General features: G+C 41.0%; 1 protein-coding gene and 1 pseudogene across 4 annotated transcripts in view; one reads left to right on the top strand and one right to left on the bottom strand.

Moving 5' to 3' along the window:
* ZNF169 (zinc finger protein 169) overlaps window positions 1-17168 on the top strand; it is a 59120-nt gene that overhangs the window by 31445 nt on the left and 10507 nt on the right. For 3 of the 4 annotated variants that reach the window (XM_011999438.1, XM_011999441.1, XM_011999439.1), the window contains exon 2: window positions 3371-3458. In XM_011999438.1, coding sequence (XP_011854828.1) covers window positions 3426-3458 — 33 coding nt within the window. In that variant the 5' untranslated portion in view covers window positions 3371-3425. Of the gene's footprint in view, window positions 1-3370; window positions 3459-12821; window positions 12904-17168 lie in introns of those variants that run through there. The other variant, XM_011999440.1, reaches the window with a different exon arrangement.
* Window positions 13760-14329, bottom strand: LOC105553381 (annotated as a pseudogene).

Genomic DNA, 17168 nt, shown 5'->3' with positions numbered 1-17168 from the left:
CAGCTACTCTGGAGGCTGAGGCAAGAGGATTGCTTGGCCCAGGAATTTGGGGCTGCAGTGAGCTGTGATTGTGCCACTGCATCCAGCCTTGGTGACAAAGTGAGACTACCTCTCAAAAAGTAAATGAAAAAGAAGTATGGTTTCTACTGAATGTGTATTGCTTTCACACATTAAGACATCAAAAACTTGTGAGTAGAACCATTGTAAGTTGGGGACTGTACTCTTTCAATTTTAGTCCTTTGAAATTGGAGATTTGTTTTATATGCCTCAGTATTTCATCTACTTTGGTGAATATTTTGTGTACACCTATAAAGGACATGTATTCTGTACTTGTTGGGTTTGGTGTTCTGTAAATGTCCGTTAGATCAATACTGTCCAGTAGTGTTTTCCAGATCATCCATTTCCTGACTTATTGTCAATTCACTTTTCCATTAACTGAGTGAGGTGTAATAAATTTTCTTAACTACGTTTATGCATTGGTCTCTGTCTCTTTTTCCTATTCTGTCATTTTTCTTCCTGTATTTTCTCTCAGTCCATGGCTTGTCTTTTCATTGTCTTATCAGTGATATAAAATAGGAGTCATGAAGGGGGTCATCCTTGCCTTGTTCCTGATCTTAGTGGGAAAGCATCTAGTTCCTTAATGTGATGTCAGCTGTAGGCTCTGCACTCTCTTTTTTTTTTGAGACAGTCTCACTCTGTCCCTTAGGCTGGAGTGCAGTGGTGCGATCTCGGCGCACTGCAACCTCTACCTCCCGGGTTCAAGTGATTCTCCTGCCTCAGCCTCCCAAGTAGCTGGCTGCCCGCTACCATGCCCGGCTAATTTTTGTATTTTTAGTAGAGATGGGGTTTCACCATGTTGGCCAGGCTGGCCTCGAACTCCTGACCTCAAGTGATCCTCCCGCCTCAGCCTCTCAAAGTGCTGGGACAGCAGGCGTGAGCCACTACACCTGGCCTGCACTTCCTTTTTATTTAAGCATAGCCACAATTATTTGCAGAGGACATTGGTTAGACCATTTTTAACCTAACTTATAAACAGTATAAATTGTATTGAACTTAATTTTTTTATGTTATTTATGATAACATTTTTAAAATGTTATCTAATATCTAATCATGTGCAGGTTTCCTCAATTGCCTCAAAAAATGTCTAAACAAGGTTCACACATTACAGTTGATTGGGGTCTCTCTTTTTTTTTTCTTTGAGACAGAGTCTTGCTCTGTTGCCCAGGCTGGAGTGCTATGGCGCGATCTCGGCTCGCTGCAACCTCCACCTCCTGGGTTCAAGCGATTCTTCTGCCTTAACCTCCGGAGTAGCTGGGATTATGGGCGCCCACCACTATACCCAGCAAATTTTTTGTATTTTTAATGGAGATGGGGTTTCACCATGTTGACCAGGCTAGACTTGAACTCCTGACCTCGTGATTCGCCCACCTCGGCCTCCCAAAGTGCTGGAATTACAGGTGTGAGCCACTGTTCCCGGCCAATTTTTGTATTTTTAGTAGAAACGGGATTTCACCATCTTGGTCAGGCTTGTCTTGAACTTCTGACCTCGTGATCCATCCTTGACCTCCCAAAGTGCTGGGATTATAGGCGTGAGCCATTGTGCCTGGCCAATTGGTGTCTCCTTAATTCTCTTTTTATTCTGTAAGATCTATAAGAGCTCTTTCTATTGAATTTTTTCTACTGTATTTTTAATACTATTCATTTGTCGAAAGTGTTGCGTATTTTAAAAATTGCAAACATGTTAGTTCACACCACAGAACGTTTGTATCATTTCTTAATGACCGTTCCTTCCATATCCAGAATATCATGATCATACTGTTGACAAAAAGAGTCAAACTCTGTAAAATATTTTTAGAGATTTATTCTGAGCCAAATATGAGTGGCCATGTCCTGTGACACAGCCCTCAGGCGATCCTGAGAACACCCAAGGTGGTCGGGGTACAACTTGGTTTTACATATTTTAGGGAGTCATGAAACATCAATCAAATCTATTTAAGAAATACATTGGTTTGGTTCAGAAAGGCAGGACAACTCAAAGTGGGGAGGGGGGCAGATTCCAGGCTGTAGGTAAATTTAAACATTTTCTGGTTGACAGTTGACAATTGGTTGAGTGTATCTGAAGACCTGAGATCAACAGAAAGGAAATGTTCAGGTTAAGATAAAGGATTGTGGAGACCAAGTTTTATTGTGCAGGGGAAGCTCTCAGATAGCAGACTTCAGAGAAGGCAGGTTGTAAAATATTTATCAGACTTAAAAGGGTGCCTGGCTCTTAGTTGATTATCTTTTGTATCTGGGAAGGAAGGAAGGAAAACAAAGGGGAAAGGGGATTCTCTATAGAATGTGGATTTTTCCCACAAGAGACTTTGTAGGGCAATTTCAAGGTATGGCAAAGAAATGTATTTTGGGGTAAGACATTTTGATTTTCTTCCTTGTTATGCCACAGTCAGATTGGAAAGTAAGTCATGATATACAGGGTTAAATAAAACTCATCAGATGAGAATTTATGGTTTGTAGGGCACGAATCCCCGGGCCTCTTAGGTAGGAATTTGGGCAAGATAAAAAAAAAAATATCAGAGCTTTGTCCTCAAAACCTAACACTATTAACAATAATTCTCATCACATATTGAATTGTCTCTTGCAGTCCGCTTTTCTCATTCATTTGTGCAAGACAGGATCTAGTCAAGACCTATACTTGTCATCTGAAGAATGATTTATCTCTTAAGAAATATTTTCATTCAGAAAAAAATCTACCCCTACTTCTCCCTTCTTAAAAATCTCTTCATGAAATTGACTTGTTATAAAACTAGGTCAATTACTGACTGCCTGTTCCTAAATTCCAAGTCACATTTCAAATTTCGGTACCTAATTTTTGATACGTGAGTGGAGGGAAGGGTGCAGCCAGGGTCATATAGGATACTCAGGTTATGGCCTCCACCCTGCTTCATGTCTCCCTCAAAACCGGGAACTTCTGCTTTGGACTTCCTGGAACCTGTCCTTTGGCCTCAGGGTAAATGTGGATGGGATGCTTTTGTTTTCAGTATGTTGAGGCTTTTTATTTTTCAACATGAATGCTCATTTGAGGGCACTCTGAGGCCTTTTTCTTTTAATGGAGTCCACACAAAGTCTCAGCCAGCTGCTGGAAGATGGGGGCTCCATTCCCCAACTAGAGTTTGGATGTGAACCTGTTGCTGGCTCAGCTCTGTGGGCTTTATTTGAAAGACACTGGCTAAGAATGGGCTTCACTAATGCCCTCTGCAACCTGCCTTTGTTGCTTCCCTGTTCCCCTACTCCCTGCTGAATTGGGAGTCTGGACAGCGTGTGAAGGGTGTTCTTCCCAAGTACCTCTCTCACTTCTTATCTCTTTCCCCAGATTTGCCTCTGCGACTTGCCTCTCCTCTAGGAAGAGCACTCCAGAGAGCAGGGAGATGGCGCCAGGACTCCTGACAACCAGGGAGGAGGTAAGTCCTGAAATTTCTTCCTAGCTATTGCAGGAAGGATTCATAATAGTTTCTTGTCCTGAAGGCTGCCTTCTTGGTATTAGGCAAAGCCTATCTTGATCTTATAGGTGTGACTCTTCTTATCTGGGGCTTTCTCTCAGTTTTATTTGCTACATTTATGACTCAGGTATTTACCAAGGAGTTAACTGTGACCATCACATCCTGGGCAGTTAAAATAAAAATACAGGACATCCATGCTTATGTGCCCAGTGACTCCGAAGGCCTACAAAAGTATAGTGGCTCACACCTGTAAACCCAGTACTTTGGGAGGCCGAGGTGGGCAGATCACCTGAGGTCAGGAGTTCGAGAGCAGCCTGGCCAACATGGTAAAACCCCGTCTCTACTAAAAGTACAAAATTAGCTGGGCGTGGTGGTGGGCGCCTGTAATCCCAGCTACTAGGGAGGCTGAGGCAGGAGAATCACTTGAACCCAGGAGGCTGAGGTTGCAGTGAGCCGAGATCACGCCACTGCACTCCAGCCTGGATAATAGAGTGAGATGCCATCTCAAAAAAAAAAAAAAAGTATAAGAAGGCTCTCAAAAGACAAATTGTCTGATTTGCCCCTGAAGGGTTTTGCAAGCTGAAGAGTCAAGGGAAGAGACTGCTGTGAAAATGGCACAGGACAGTGGCGCATGCCTGTAATCCCAGATACTGAGGAGGTTAAAGCAATAGAATCGCTTGAGCTCGGAAGGCGGAGGTTGCAGTGAGCTGAGATTGCGCCATTGCACTCTAACCTGGGTGACCGAGTGAGATTGCATTGCAAAAAAAAAAAAAAAAAAAAAAAAACGGAAGGAAAATGGGGCAGGAATCCTATCCCTTCTCAGAGACGAGGTGACTGGCAGGCTATCCCTCACCCTGTGGGAAGCTTTCAACAGCCGGTGGTCTTTGGCCACATTAGTCTTCTGTGTATAGGTGAAGGCTCTAATCTGCTATTTCTGTGTGGTGCATGGATAGATTTAGTTTTGCAGGCCTGTACTTTATAAAGTGGGTTTGCTATACTTGAAAATTGGAAGATTATGCTTAAAGGTCCAGATTGCCTCCTTCTCTGAAAATAGATTATTCCCCACCGGCTAGGCAGCATTTGAACTTGATGTAACTGAATGGAATGAACACTGACAACAGAAATGGCTGTCAGGCAGGGCATTTTTGTATTGATTTTATCAATTAACAAAATATTTATTGTCATTTTTGCTAATTCAATTTTGCTTTGTGCTATAAATATGTCAAGTGTAGAATGTTTTTGAGAGATCTGTATGTAATCATATTCCGGGGCTCATGGTGGATATTTGCATGTTTCTGGATACATTAAAAATGGTTTTGATTTTATCAGACTGTCACTGAGAGCTGTGAGTCCCTTATTTGTTACACTTTTGAGAGAAATCTGTAACACCTTTGAGAGAAAATATGTATGTAGCACAGGCAGTTCAGGATTTTTTTCCAAGGTAATAGGAGACTTTTTTCTTCTGTATGTTGCACTTTACTGTGTATATTAACAGAGAAACATTCTTGCCAAACATGGAATACTGGCTTATGTTTTCTGTCCTTACTCTTTCACTTCCTGTGGAATCTTAAGCAGGCCCTAAACCTTATCTGTCTGTGACCAACTTCTCTCAATATACATTTTTGTTTGTTTGTTTTAGCCATTTCTTTGTGTTAGAAACAAAATGCTTGTTCCTCAGTGCTGCAAAGAAATAGCACTCAAATGTAAATTTGATTTTCTCAGCAAGGCAATTTTTACTTCTATAGAAGGGTACATCTCGCGAATGGAGTAATGGTGAGAGCACACCTGGACAAGGGAGGGGAAGGGGTTCTTATTCCTGACGCAGGTAGCCCCTACTGCTGTGTTGTTCCCCTGTTGGCTAGGGTTGGACTGCACAGTCTAAGCTATTTCCGATTCGCTATTTTAAAGAGAGCAGGGGTACCAGCCAGAGTGGTTGGGTGGGTAGTTTGGCGGGAAGGGCAGTTACTCAGGATGATTCAGGCCAGAGCAGGTGACCAGGGGTGACTCAGGTCAAAGCAGGTGACCAGGGGAACAGATGTGAACTACTGATTATAACTGGTGGGAAAGTTGTTTACTGAAACTAGAGGCAAGGGGGCGAAGAGAACCAGGAAGTTAAACTTTAAAATGGAGAATCAAAGAATAAGAGAGCTGAACATACTGACATACTGATTCTTTGAAGAGAAACTTGGAGTTCACTATATCTAACATTTGTGAAAAATTGATGAAAAGATATAAACGTCTAAGAGGCTTAGCTTTTTAAGACAAAGCTTCCGTACCTAGAATAGTGTCTCTTAGTCAAAAACTACTCATTGCATAAAGGGAAAGAGGTTTGTTTGTTATGATGCATGTTATTTTAAGCATTGAAATTATGTATTTTATGATTTTTAAAATTGCATTTCCTGGTACTTTGTTATGCATCAGATCTGAATTATGTAGAAGAACCTGACCTATATGTAACATGACATTTAGGCATTTTTCCTAAGGGCTTTTGCCTGAGAGGAGAAATTGTAACAGGCATTATAGTTGTAACACAGAAAGGGAGCTGGTAAGCACAGTATGTGAGCTAATAAGAAACTAATTAGCACCCTGCGAACCCAGAAAACCTGAGACAGGTCTCAGTTAATTTAGAAAGTTTATTTTGCCAAGGTTGAGGATTGTCAATGAAAAGAGTCAAACTATGTAAAATATTTTTAGAGTTTTCTGAAAAAAATATGTGTGACCGTGGCCCATAACACAGCCCTCAGGAGGTCCTGAGAACATGTGCCCAAGGTGGTCGGTGTACAGCTTGGTTTTATGTACTTTAGGGAGACATGAGACATCAATCAAATACACTTAAGAAATACGTTGGTTTGGTTCAGAAAGGCCGGACAACTGAAAGCAGGGGTTTCCAGGCTATAGGTAAATTTAAACATTTTCTGGTTGACAGTTGGTTGAGTTTATCTAAAGATGTGGGATCAATAGAAAGGAAAGTTCAGGTTACGATAAAGGATTGTGGAGACCAAGTTTTGTTGTGCAGAAGAAGCTCTCAGATAGCAGACTTCAGAGAGGAAGCAGGTTGTAAAATGTTTCTTATGGGACCTAAAAGGGTGCCTGGCTCTTAGTTGATTATCTCCTGGATCTGGGAAGGAAGAAAGAGAGGTAAACAGAGGGGAAGGGGATTCTCTATAGGATGTGGATTTTTCCCACAAGAGACTTTGCAGAGCAATTGTAAGGTATGGCAAGGAAATATATTTTGGGGTTAAATATTTTGATTTTCTTCCTTGTCTCATAATGTTATGCCAGAGTCAGATTGGAAAGTAAGCCACGATATATAGAGTTAAATAAAACCCATCTGATGAGAATGTATGGTTTGTAGGGCATGAGTCCCCAGACCCCTTAGATAGGAATATGAGCAAGATAAAAAGAATCAGAACTTAGTTCTCAGGATGCTCCCATGACAGCCTCAGGAAGTCCTGACAACATACGCCCGAGGCGGTTGGGATACATCTTAGTTTTATACATTTTAGGGAGACATGAGACATCAATCAATGTATGTAAGAAGTATATTGGTTCAGTCTGGAAAGGTGGAACAACTTGAAGCAAGGGCTGGAAGACTTGAAGGAGGGTTCCAGGTTATAGATAGGTGACAGGGACGGTTACATTCTTTTGAGTTTCTGATTAGCCTCTCCAAGCGAGGCAATCGGATATGCATCTATGTCAGTGAGCAGAGAGGTGACTTTGAATAGAATGGGAGGCAGGTTGGCCCTAAGCAGTTCCCAGCTTGACTTTTCCCTTTAGCTTAGTAATTTGGGGGCCCCAAGATTTATTTTCCTTTCATAACCCCTTCATTAAATCTTAAATTTTTTAAAATGTTTGTTTTGTGCAGGAGACTTTGTTGGTTTAGAAACAATGATACCTACAGCATAGCATCAATTTGTATAAGATATTTGGTTTGTTTAGGGGTTCACTCCTCATTGGAAGTAAAACTTAAAAAAAATTTTTTTGTTGAGATATAATTCACATACCATACGACCCAACCATTTAAAATGTACTATTCAGAAGATTTTATTATATTAACAAAATTGAGTGACCTTCACCATCATGTTTTCATCACTGCCAAAAGAAACCTCATACCCATTAGGAGTTATTCCCCATATGCTCCTCTCCCAGCCCCTCCCACTGATCTGCTTTTTGTCCTATGGATTTACCTCTTCTAGATATTTTATATACATGAGGTTATACAATTTAACAAAAACGAAACATGTATCATAAAAAATTACAGAGTAAGGGCTGGGCGTGTTGACTCATGCCTGTAATCCCAGCACTTTAGGAGGCTGAGGCAGGTGGATCATGAGGTCAGGAGATCGAGACCATCCTGGCTAACACAGTGAAACTCCATCTCTACAAAAATTACAAAAATTAGCTGGGTGTGGTGGCATGCACCTGTAGTCCCAGCTACTCAGGAGGCTGAGGCAGGAGAATTGCTTGAATCCGGGAGGTGGAGGTTGCAATGAGCCGAGATCATGCCACTGTACTCCAGCCTGGGCAACAGAACAAGACTCCGTCTCCAAATAAATAAATACATACATACATATGGAGTAGGGAAATCCAGGCCTCTGTCCTTCCCCAAAGCAACTAATGAGCTGGCAGAAACTGTCAGAATCAACTTTTGTAAAATTCTGGAATCTTATCAAAACTGGAGGACTTGGTGAAGAAATAAGCTGCTGCTTAGTGGTGAGAGCGTACTGTAGCATTTCAGACTGCCTGGCTACCGTCCAGTTGCCTCTCTCCCACCTGTCCATGAGGAAGCCCAGGCACAAAGACTTTAAGTCAACTTTCTTAATAAGCACAAAGAACCAAGGAAACCATGGACATGGAACTAGAGTATATGAAGTCAACAATTTTCAACAGAGAATATCAGTATAGAAAACTTATTTTAAAAGGTATACTATGAGGCTGGGTGCGGTGACTCACACCTGTAATCCCAGCACTTTGGGAGGCTGAAGCTGGTGGATCACCTGAGGTCAGGAGTTTGAAACCAGCCTGACCAATATGCTGAAACCTCATCTCTACTAAAAATACAAAAAAAATTAGCCGAGCATGGTGGCGGGCACCTGTAATCCCATCTACCTGGGAGGCTGAGGCAGGATAATCACTTGAACCCAGGAGGCGGAGGTTGCAGTGAGCTGAGATTGCGCCACTGCACTCCAGCCTGGGCAACAGAGTGAGACTCTGTCTCAAAAAAAAAAAAGGACTATAACTAATTATAAGTAAGTTATTGAATTAGTAATATATTGAATTAGTATATTGTAAGTATATTGAATTAGTAATAAAGTAAGTATATTGAATTAGTAAGAAAAATCCTCCCAAGCGTTGGGTACAGTGGCTTACACCTGTAACCCCAGCACTTTGGGAGGCTGAGGCAGGTGGATCATTTGAGGTCAGGAGTTCAAGTCCAGCCTGGCCAACATGGAGATACCCTGTCTCTACTAAAAACACAAAAATCAATCAGGCATGGTGGCACGTGCCTGTAATCCCAGCTACTCAGGAAGCTGAGGCAGGAGAATCGCTTGAACCTGGGAGGCTCAGGTTGCAGTGAGATGAGATCGTGCCACTGCACTTCAACCTGGGCAACAGAGTGAGACCCTGTCTCAAAAACAGCAAACAAAAACAACAACAACAACAACAAAAAGTCCTCCCAAGAAGAAAAGCCCATGACCAGATGGCTTTGCTTGTTAATTCCACCAAACATGTAAAGAAGAGTTAACACAAATCTTTCTCAAAATCTTCTAAAACATTGAGACTACAAGAAAAGAGGACCATAAGCCAGATATCCTTTATGAATATAGATAGAACAATCCTTACCAAAAATATTATCAAATTGGATTCAGCACTGTATTAAAAGGATTATATTATTGCCAAGTGAGATTTACTCCCAAAATGAAAGGATAGTGCAACATATGAAAATCAGTAAGGTAGTATACCACATTAATGGAATGTGGAATAAAAAGCCCACAGTCATGTTATTCGATGTAGAAAAACATTTGACAGAATTGAACACCCTTTCATGATAAAAACACTCAGTAAACTAGGTATGGAAGAAAACTCCCTTAACATGATAAGGGCCATGTATGAAAAATCCACAACTACAATCATTCTTTATGGTGAAAGACTAAAAGCTCTAGGAACCAGGAACAAAGCAAGGATACCCACTTTTACCCTTTCTATTTCATGTAGTACTGACAGTTCTAGCCAGTGTAATTAGGCAACAAAAAGAAAAGGCATCCAAATTAGTTAGGAAGAAGTAAAATTATCTCTTCACTGAAAGCATGATCTCATATTTACAAAACACTGGAGTCCTCTGCTGTGGTATGAATGTGCCCCCCAAAATTCATGTGTTGAAACTTAATCACCAATGTGATCTAATGTGATAGTATTAGGAGGTGGGCCTTTAGGAAGTGTTGTGGGCGAAGCCTTCATGAATTGAAATTTGTGACCTTATGAAAGGTTAGAGGTGGGCCGGGCACGGTAGCTTTTCACTGTAATCCCAGCACTTTGGAAGGCCAAGGCAGGTGGATCACCTGAGGTTGGGAGTTCGAGACCAGCTTAGAAGCAGAGACTGGAGCCTCACTAGACACTAAACCTGCTGGCACTTTGATCCTGGACTTTCAGCCTTCAGAATTGTGAGAAATAAATTTCTGTTCTTTATGAATTAGTCTCAGCAAATTTTTTTTTTTTTTTTTTTTGAGATGGTGTTTTATTCTTGTCACCTGGGCTGGAGTGCAATGGCACGATCTCGGCTCACTGCAACCTCTACCTCCCAGATTCAAGTGATTCTCCACCTTAACCTCCTGAGTAGCTGGGTGACGCCTAACCCAATGCCCAGCTAATTTTTGTATTTTTAGTAGAGGCAAGGTTTCACCAAATTAGCCAGGCTGGTCTCAAACTCCTGACCTCAGACGATCTGCCTGCCTTGGCCTCCCAAAGTGCTGGGATTACAGGCATGAGCCACTGCACCAGGCAGCAATTTTTTTTTATAACAGCAGGAATGGACTAAGTCATCCACAGAGAAAATTGTTAGAGCTAATGAATTAAGCAAAGTTGCAGGATACAAAGTAAACACACAGAAATCTGTTGTATTTCTGTACATTTACAATGAACTATCTGAACAGGAAATTTTAAAAAATTGTAACAGCATCAAAAAGAATGAAATACTTAGTGATAAATTTAACCAAGGAAGTAAAGACTTGTTTGTAGAAAACTGCAAAATACTGCTAAAAGAAATTACAGAAGACCTAAATAAATGGAAAGACTTTCCATGCTTGGAATGAATTAGAAGATTTAATATTGTTAAGATGGCAATACTACCCAAAATGATCTATAAATTTAGTTCAATCCCAATCAAAATTCCAATGGTGTTTTTTTCAGAAACAGACTTAGACTGAAATTTATATGGAATCTCATGGTACCCTGAATAGCCAAAACAATCTTGAAAAAGAAAACAAAGTTGGAGGACTCACACTGCCTGAGTTTAATGCTTACTGCAAAGCTATCATAATCAAAATAGTGTCATACTGGCATAAGGATGGATACGTGTAGATCAGTGGAATAGACAGTCCTGAAAAAAATCTCACGTATATAGTAAATTGATTTTTTTTACAAGGATGGATGTGGAGATCATTCCGTCAGAAAAGGGCAGTGTATACAAATGGTACTTGGACAACTGGATGTCCACAGTCAAAAGAACACGCTTGAGATAAATGAAAGAATTAGAATGCCTCAGCAAGGAAATAGAAGGTTTTCAGAATAAGTATATGGAAATTTTAGAACTGAACTAAAAAGCTAGGGGATAGACTTACCAGTGTATTAGTGGTAACGAAGAAATGAGTGAATTAGAAGATAGAACAGAGAGCAAATAGAGTGGAAAGAAAAATGAATAGAGCCTCAAGAATTGTGGGAGTACAACAAAAGATATAGTATTTATGTCTTTGGAGTTAGGTAGGGGAAATAAAGGAGGGAAGGGCTGAAAAAGTACTTGAAGAAATAATGGCCAAAAGTGTCCCAAATATGGCAGGAAACAAACCTACAGATTTTAAAAGCTCACTGAGTAAATTTGGAACATGATGAACCCAATAAATCTATGTCAGAATACATTACAAGTAAACTTCTGAAGACTAAAGATGAAGAAAATCATCCTGAAAGCAGCCAGATAAAAATTATGTTACTTATAGGAGAAAAACAATTCGAATGCCAATGGATTTCTCATCAGAACTGATAAGAATTGACTGGACGCGGTTGCTCACGCCTGTAATCCCGGCACTTTGGGAGGCTGAGGTGGGCGGATCACCTGAGGTCGGGAGTTCGAGACCAGCCTGACCAACATGGAGAAACCCTGTCTCTACTGAAATACAAAAAATGAGCCAAATGTGGTGGTGCATGCCTGTAATCCCAGCTACTCGGGAGGCTGAGGTAGGAGAATCGCTTGAACACAGGAGGAAGAGGTTGCAGTGAGCCAAGATAGCGCCGTTGCACTCCAGCCTGGGCAACAAGAGTGAAAGTCTGTCTCAAAAAAAAAAAAAAAAAAAAAAAAAAACTATAGCTTACTGTGCCTAAAGTGTATAAACAATGTGGTTTATGCTGAGATTTTAATATGTGCTCGGCAGAGGATGTCTGTTGACTAGCCCCACTGAGACTTTGGGCACTGAGGTTCTAATGGGTTTCTCTGATAGACAACATTTAACGTATCACAAATTATTACTGAAGAATTACGGAGTCATGTGTGACTCTGTTGAGAAAGAATTCTTGGCATTTTGTGTCTGGTTTCCTCCAGACTTGTCTCTCAAACCATTTCCCTTTTCTGATTTTGTTTTGCATCCTTTCGCTACAATAAGCATAGCCATGAGTATAACTACATGATGAGGTTTATGAGTCCGTCTAGTGAATCATCATACTTGGCAGTGGTACTGGAGTCTTATACGGTTTGGTTCTGTATCCTCCCTCAAATCTCAAATCTCAGGTTGAATTTTAATTCTCAGTTTTGGGGGAGGGTCCTGGTGGGAAGTGATTGGGTCAGGGTAGTGGATTTCCCCCATGCTATTTTTGTGATAGTGAGTTCTCACAGATATGATGGTTTGTTTTTTTTTTTAGGTTTCAATATTTTATTCAAGTTTTTTTTTTTAACTGATATTAACTACAGCATTTGAAGGGGAAGAGTTAATTCCACATAAAATGCAAGACACTAAAATGTACCCATTAAACTGCTAAAAAACAAACTGAGTGGTGAGAATATGACAGAAGTCCAGTTTAGAGTCTGAGTGTTGTCACCATGTGATTACAATCACACAGACTCTTCCAAGCTTCCAGCTGGAGCTCCTGGAAGCTATTTCATACTCTGGTGCAAGGGCAAAGAAACACAACACAAGAAGGAGTAAGTCCTAAATTACTGGTTTCATCACATCTACCCTCTCCACCCCAAAATGGCAGAAAAGACACAGCGAACCCACCCTGCAGTCCTTTTGGTGTAAAAGAGGTGAGGATGAACTGGGGTGGTAACAGGTCATGACGCTGTGTCTGAAAAAGTCCCTTTCAGGGGAGTTTGTACACACAATCAAGCAATGAGCCTCTCATCAATTAGGATTGGGAAACCAATGTTCCATTCTCAGTAAATCACAATTTCATTCACTTACTCAATATCAATTTACAAAGTACCTACATATTACCAGCTTCTACTTACAGCTCTTTCTAGATAAAAAAGAAACTTGGCATCTCAGAGGGGCTACCATGTTCCCTCCAAGTCTACCACTGAAAGAACCTTTTTTGAACTGGGTTTCTTCTGTACCCCTGAAAGGGTAACATCTTAAAGCTGAATCATCTTTAACTTGGGGGTCTAACATGATATGTAGCAATACTTGCATCCTAGACATACAACATTAAAAGATACACTAAATTCTGAAGGTTGCTATACTGCAGAATTGTTTGTTTGTTTGTTTGTTTAGAAACGGAGTCTCGCTCTGTCACCCAGACTGGAGTGCAGTGGCGCGATCTCCGTTCACTGCAACCTCCGCCTCCTGGGTTCAAGCAATTCTCCTGCCTCAGCCTCCCGAGTAGCTGGGACTACAGGCACGTGCCACCACACCCGGCTAATTTTTTGTATTTTTAGTAGAGACAGGGTTTCACCGTGTTAGCCAGGATGGTCTTGATTTCCTGACCTCATGATCCGCCCGCCTCGGCCTCCCAAAGTGCTGGGATTACACGCATGAGCCACCGTGCCCGGCCAAAAATAGTTTAAAATTAAACAATACAGTGTTCATTTATGCTTGAAATTCCAGTCCTCAACCAAGCTTGTGACCACCAGCATTGACATTTTTGCCATCCAGGAGAGCTGACAGTGTCAGTTTGATACCTGGCTTTAGGGTCTGAGTGTATCCTAAACCTCTCAGGCTGGAGTTGTTCACTTTAGCTGAGAAGCAGGCATCGGGGTCGATCTGATACTTGGCTGCTATTCCGAAGCTAGTGTTACTGTTTCCTGCTGTCCAGGTGAGATTGACAGTAGTCTCCAACTTGTTCACCTTCTGGTAAATGGAGCTGCCAAACTGTCCTATCATTCACTTTAGTGTGAAGCTGGAATTCATCAGTCTTGTAGCCAACTGCACTGTTGCTCTGGGTCACTCGGGACTTTGCATTCTCAAAATTCATCTGGTAGCTGGCCAGCCAGCCCTCGTAACCCAGCACCAGAGCACCCTGGATTGAGGGCCCAGCAATGTCAAAATCCATGTCTCAGCCCAGGTTAATGTGCTCCTGCTTGTACCCTGTCTTGATTTTAGCATTTTTTTCCCCAGTGTTAGGTGAGAAGGATGAATTGAAAGTCACCTTCAGTTCATGTGAAAGCTGATCTTCCACAGTAACCTCAGTGCCTGGTATGTTGTCAGTGTTCTATTTCTCTGTAAATGTCAGGCCATATTCAGTCCATCTGTACTTGGTTTCCAGACGGCCTGTCACTTTGGTGGTCTCACTGTTGGCTGAGCCTGAGCTTGTAAATTCCAATCCATTCTTCTCTTTTGTTTTCAAATCAAGTTCTATTAAGCCAAATCCATAGCCCTTGGTGAAGACATCCCTGGCAGATTTTCCAAGATCTCTTACATGGGTGGCCCAGCCATCTTTTCAGAGGTGGCGGCAGCAGGCTCAGAGGCAGCTATGGCAGGGGCTGTGGTGCGGAGGCAGATTTCCCTCATGCTCTTTTTGTGATCATGAGTTCTCACGAGATCTGATAGTTTAAAAGTGTGTAGCACTTCCCTCTCTTGCTTGCTCTTTCTCCTGCCACAATGTGAAGATTTACTTGCTTCTCCTTCATCCTTCCACCATGATTGTAAGTTTCCTGAGGCCTCCCTTCCATGCTTCATGTGCAGCCTGTGGAACTGTGAGTTAATTAAACCTCTTTTTTTCATGAATTACCCAGTATCAGGTAGTTCTTTGTAGCAGGGTCCCCTGAAACAGTCAGGAAGAAAAGAACATGGTAAGGAAGACGTATAGGGTAAGTGTAGTAGGCATCGCTATTCTACATGAATTTTCTAAACTTGTTGATGGCGGAAGCAAAGATTATCGTATGATCTGATGTGGATTTGAATGTATATAGAGGAAATACTTAGGAAAATTATGTTTTGAAACAGAAAGAGTAAGGGGATGTAATGGGAGGTAAGTTCTGTACAATGATTCAAACTGGTAAGATGGGCCAGGTGTGGTGGCTTATCCTCTAATACGAGCACTTTGTGAGGCTGAGGCAGGAGGATTGCTCAAGCTCAGGAGTTTGAAACCAGCCTGGGCAACACAGTAACACCCCGTCTCTAAAAAAAAAAAAAAAAAATTAGCCAGGTGTGGTGATGCACACCTGGTCCCAGCAACTTGGGAGGCTGAGGTGGGAGGATTGCTGTAGACTGGGAGATTGAAGGTATAGTGAGCCATGATCATGCTGCTGCTCTCCAGCCTAGGTGTCAGAGTGAGACCCTGCCTCAAAAAAACAACAAAATAGCAAACTGGTAAAATGATGACACCAGTAAATTATGATAAGCTATATGTATGTAATGTAGCACCTAGAGCAACCACTTAAAAAGCTATACAATGGCTGGGCATGGTGGCTCACACCTGTAATCCCAGCACTTTGGGAGGCCAAGGCAGGGGGATCACCTGAGGTCAGGAGTTCAAGACCAGCCTGGCCAACATGACGAAACCCCATCTCTACTAAAAATACAAAAATTAGCCAGGTGTGGTGGCGGGGGCCTGTAATCCCGGCTACTCAGGATGCTGAGGCATAAGAATTGCGTGAACTCGGGAGGAGGAGGATGCAGTGAGCCGAGATCGTGCCATTGCACTCCAGCCTGAGCAACAGAATGATACTGTCTCCAAAAAAAAAAAAAGCAAAAAGCTATACAATGAAATACACTAAGAAACACTGTAGGCAAATCAAGACAGAACTATAAAAAAGTTTGAGTAACCCATGAGAAAGTTGTAAAGAAAACAAAGAGGCAAAAAGCCCAGAGAACAAACAGAAATAAAACTTAAATGGCAGACATTCCAACCAATAAGAACAGAATACATATTCTTTTCATGTGCCTTTGGAAACATAGACGAAGATAGACATATCCTGAGCCATAAACCAACATAAAGCAAAAATTTCTTTTGTTAAAACATTTTTTTCTAATTTAAATCATGTAATGTCGGTCATATCAATAGGCTAAAGAAGAAAATTAATTATTTTATCAGTTAATGCAATAGGAGTTTGGCAGAATTCAACAACCATTTGTAAACAAAACTGTCAGTACAATAGGAACAGAGGAGAATCTTCTAAAAATCTACAGCTAACATTCTTTTTAGAATTTTGGTAATACATAACACAAAATTGACTGTTTTATAACCTTTTACAATTCAGTGGCATTAAGTACATTCACATTGTTGTGCAACCATCACCACTTTCCAGAATTTTTTCATTATCCCACATAGAAATTGTATATCCATTAAACAATAACTCCTCATTCCCACTCCCCCCAGTCCCTGGTAACCTCTGTTTTACTTTGTCTATGAATTTGCCTATTTTCGGTACCTCACATAAGTGGAATCATACAATATTTGTCCTTTTGTGACTGGCTTATGTCACTTGGCATATTTTCAAGGCTTATCTCTTAAAAGCATCCATCAGAATGTCCCTCCTTTTGAAGGCTGAAAAATGCTCCATTGTATGTGTATACCACATTTTCTTTATTCATTCATTTTCATTCATTCACATTTTCTTTCTTCATTCAGTTGATAAACATTCAGGTTGTTTCCAGCTGTTGTGAACAGTACTGCTATGAACATCGGTGTACAAGTGTCTGTCTGAGTCCCTGCTTTCAGTTTTTGGGGGTATATTCCTAGGAATGGAATTGTTGGATCAGATGGTAATTACATGTTTAATTTTTTGAGGAACTGCCAAATCGTTTTTCATAGAAACTGTATCGTTTTACATCCCATTGGCAATGTGCAAGTTTCCAATTTCTCCACACCCCACAAAAATATGTTTTTCTTTTTTCTGGTAGTGGTTATCCTGTTTGTGGAACAGTATTTATTTTTTATTTAATTTATTTTTAATTAAAACTTTTGTTAAACATCTACTCTTGATTCTGGTCTATGGAACGGTATTCTTTTTTTTTTTTTTTTTTTTTT

This window comes from Mandrillus leucophaeus, unplaced genomic scaffold (genome assembly GCF_000951045.1).
Source record: "Mandrillus leucophaeus isolate KB7577 unplaced genomic scaffold, Mleu.le_1.0 Scaffold593, whole genome shotgun sequence".
Classification (NCBI taxonomy): domain Eukaryota; kingdom Metazoa; phylum Chordata; class Mammalia; order Primates; family Cercopithecidae; genus Mandrillus; species Mandrillus leucophaeus.
This window is presented reverse-complemented; position numbering and strand designations above follow the sequence as displayed.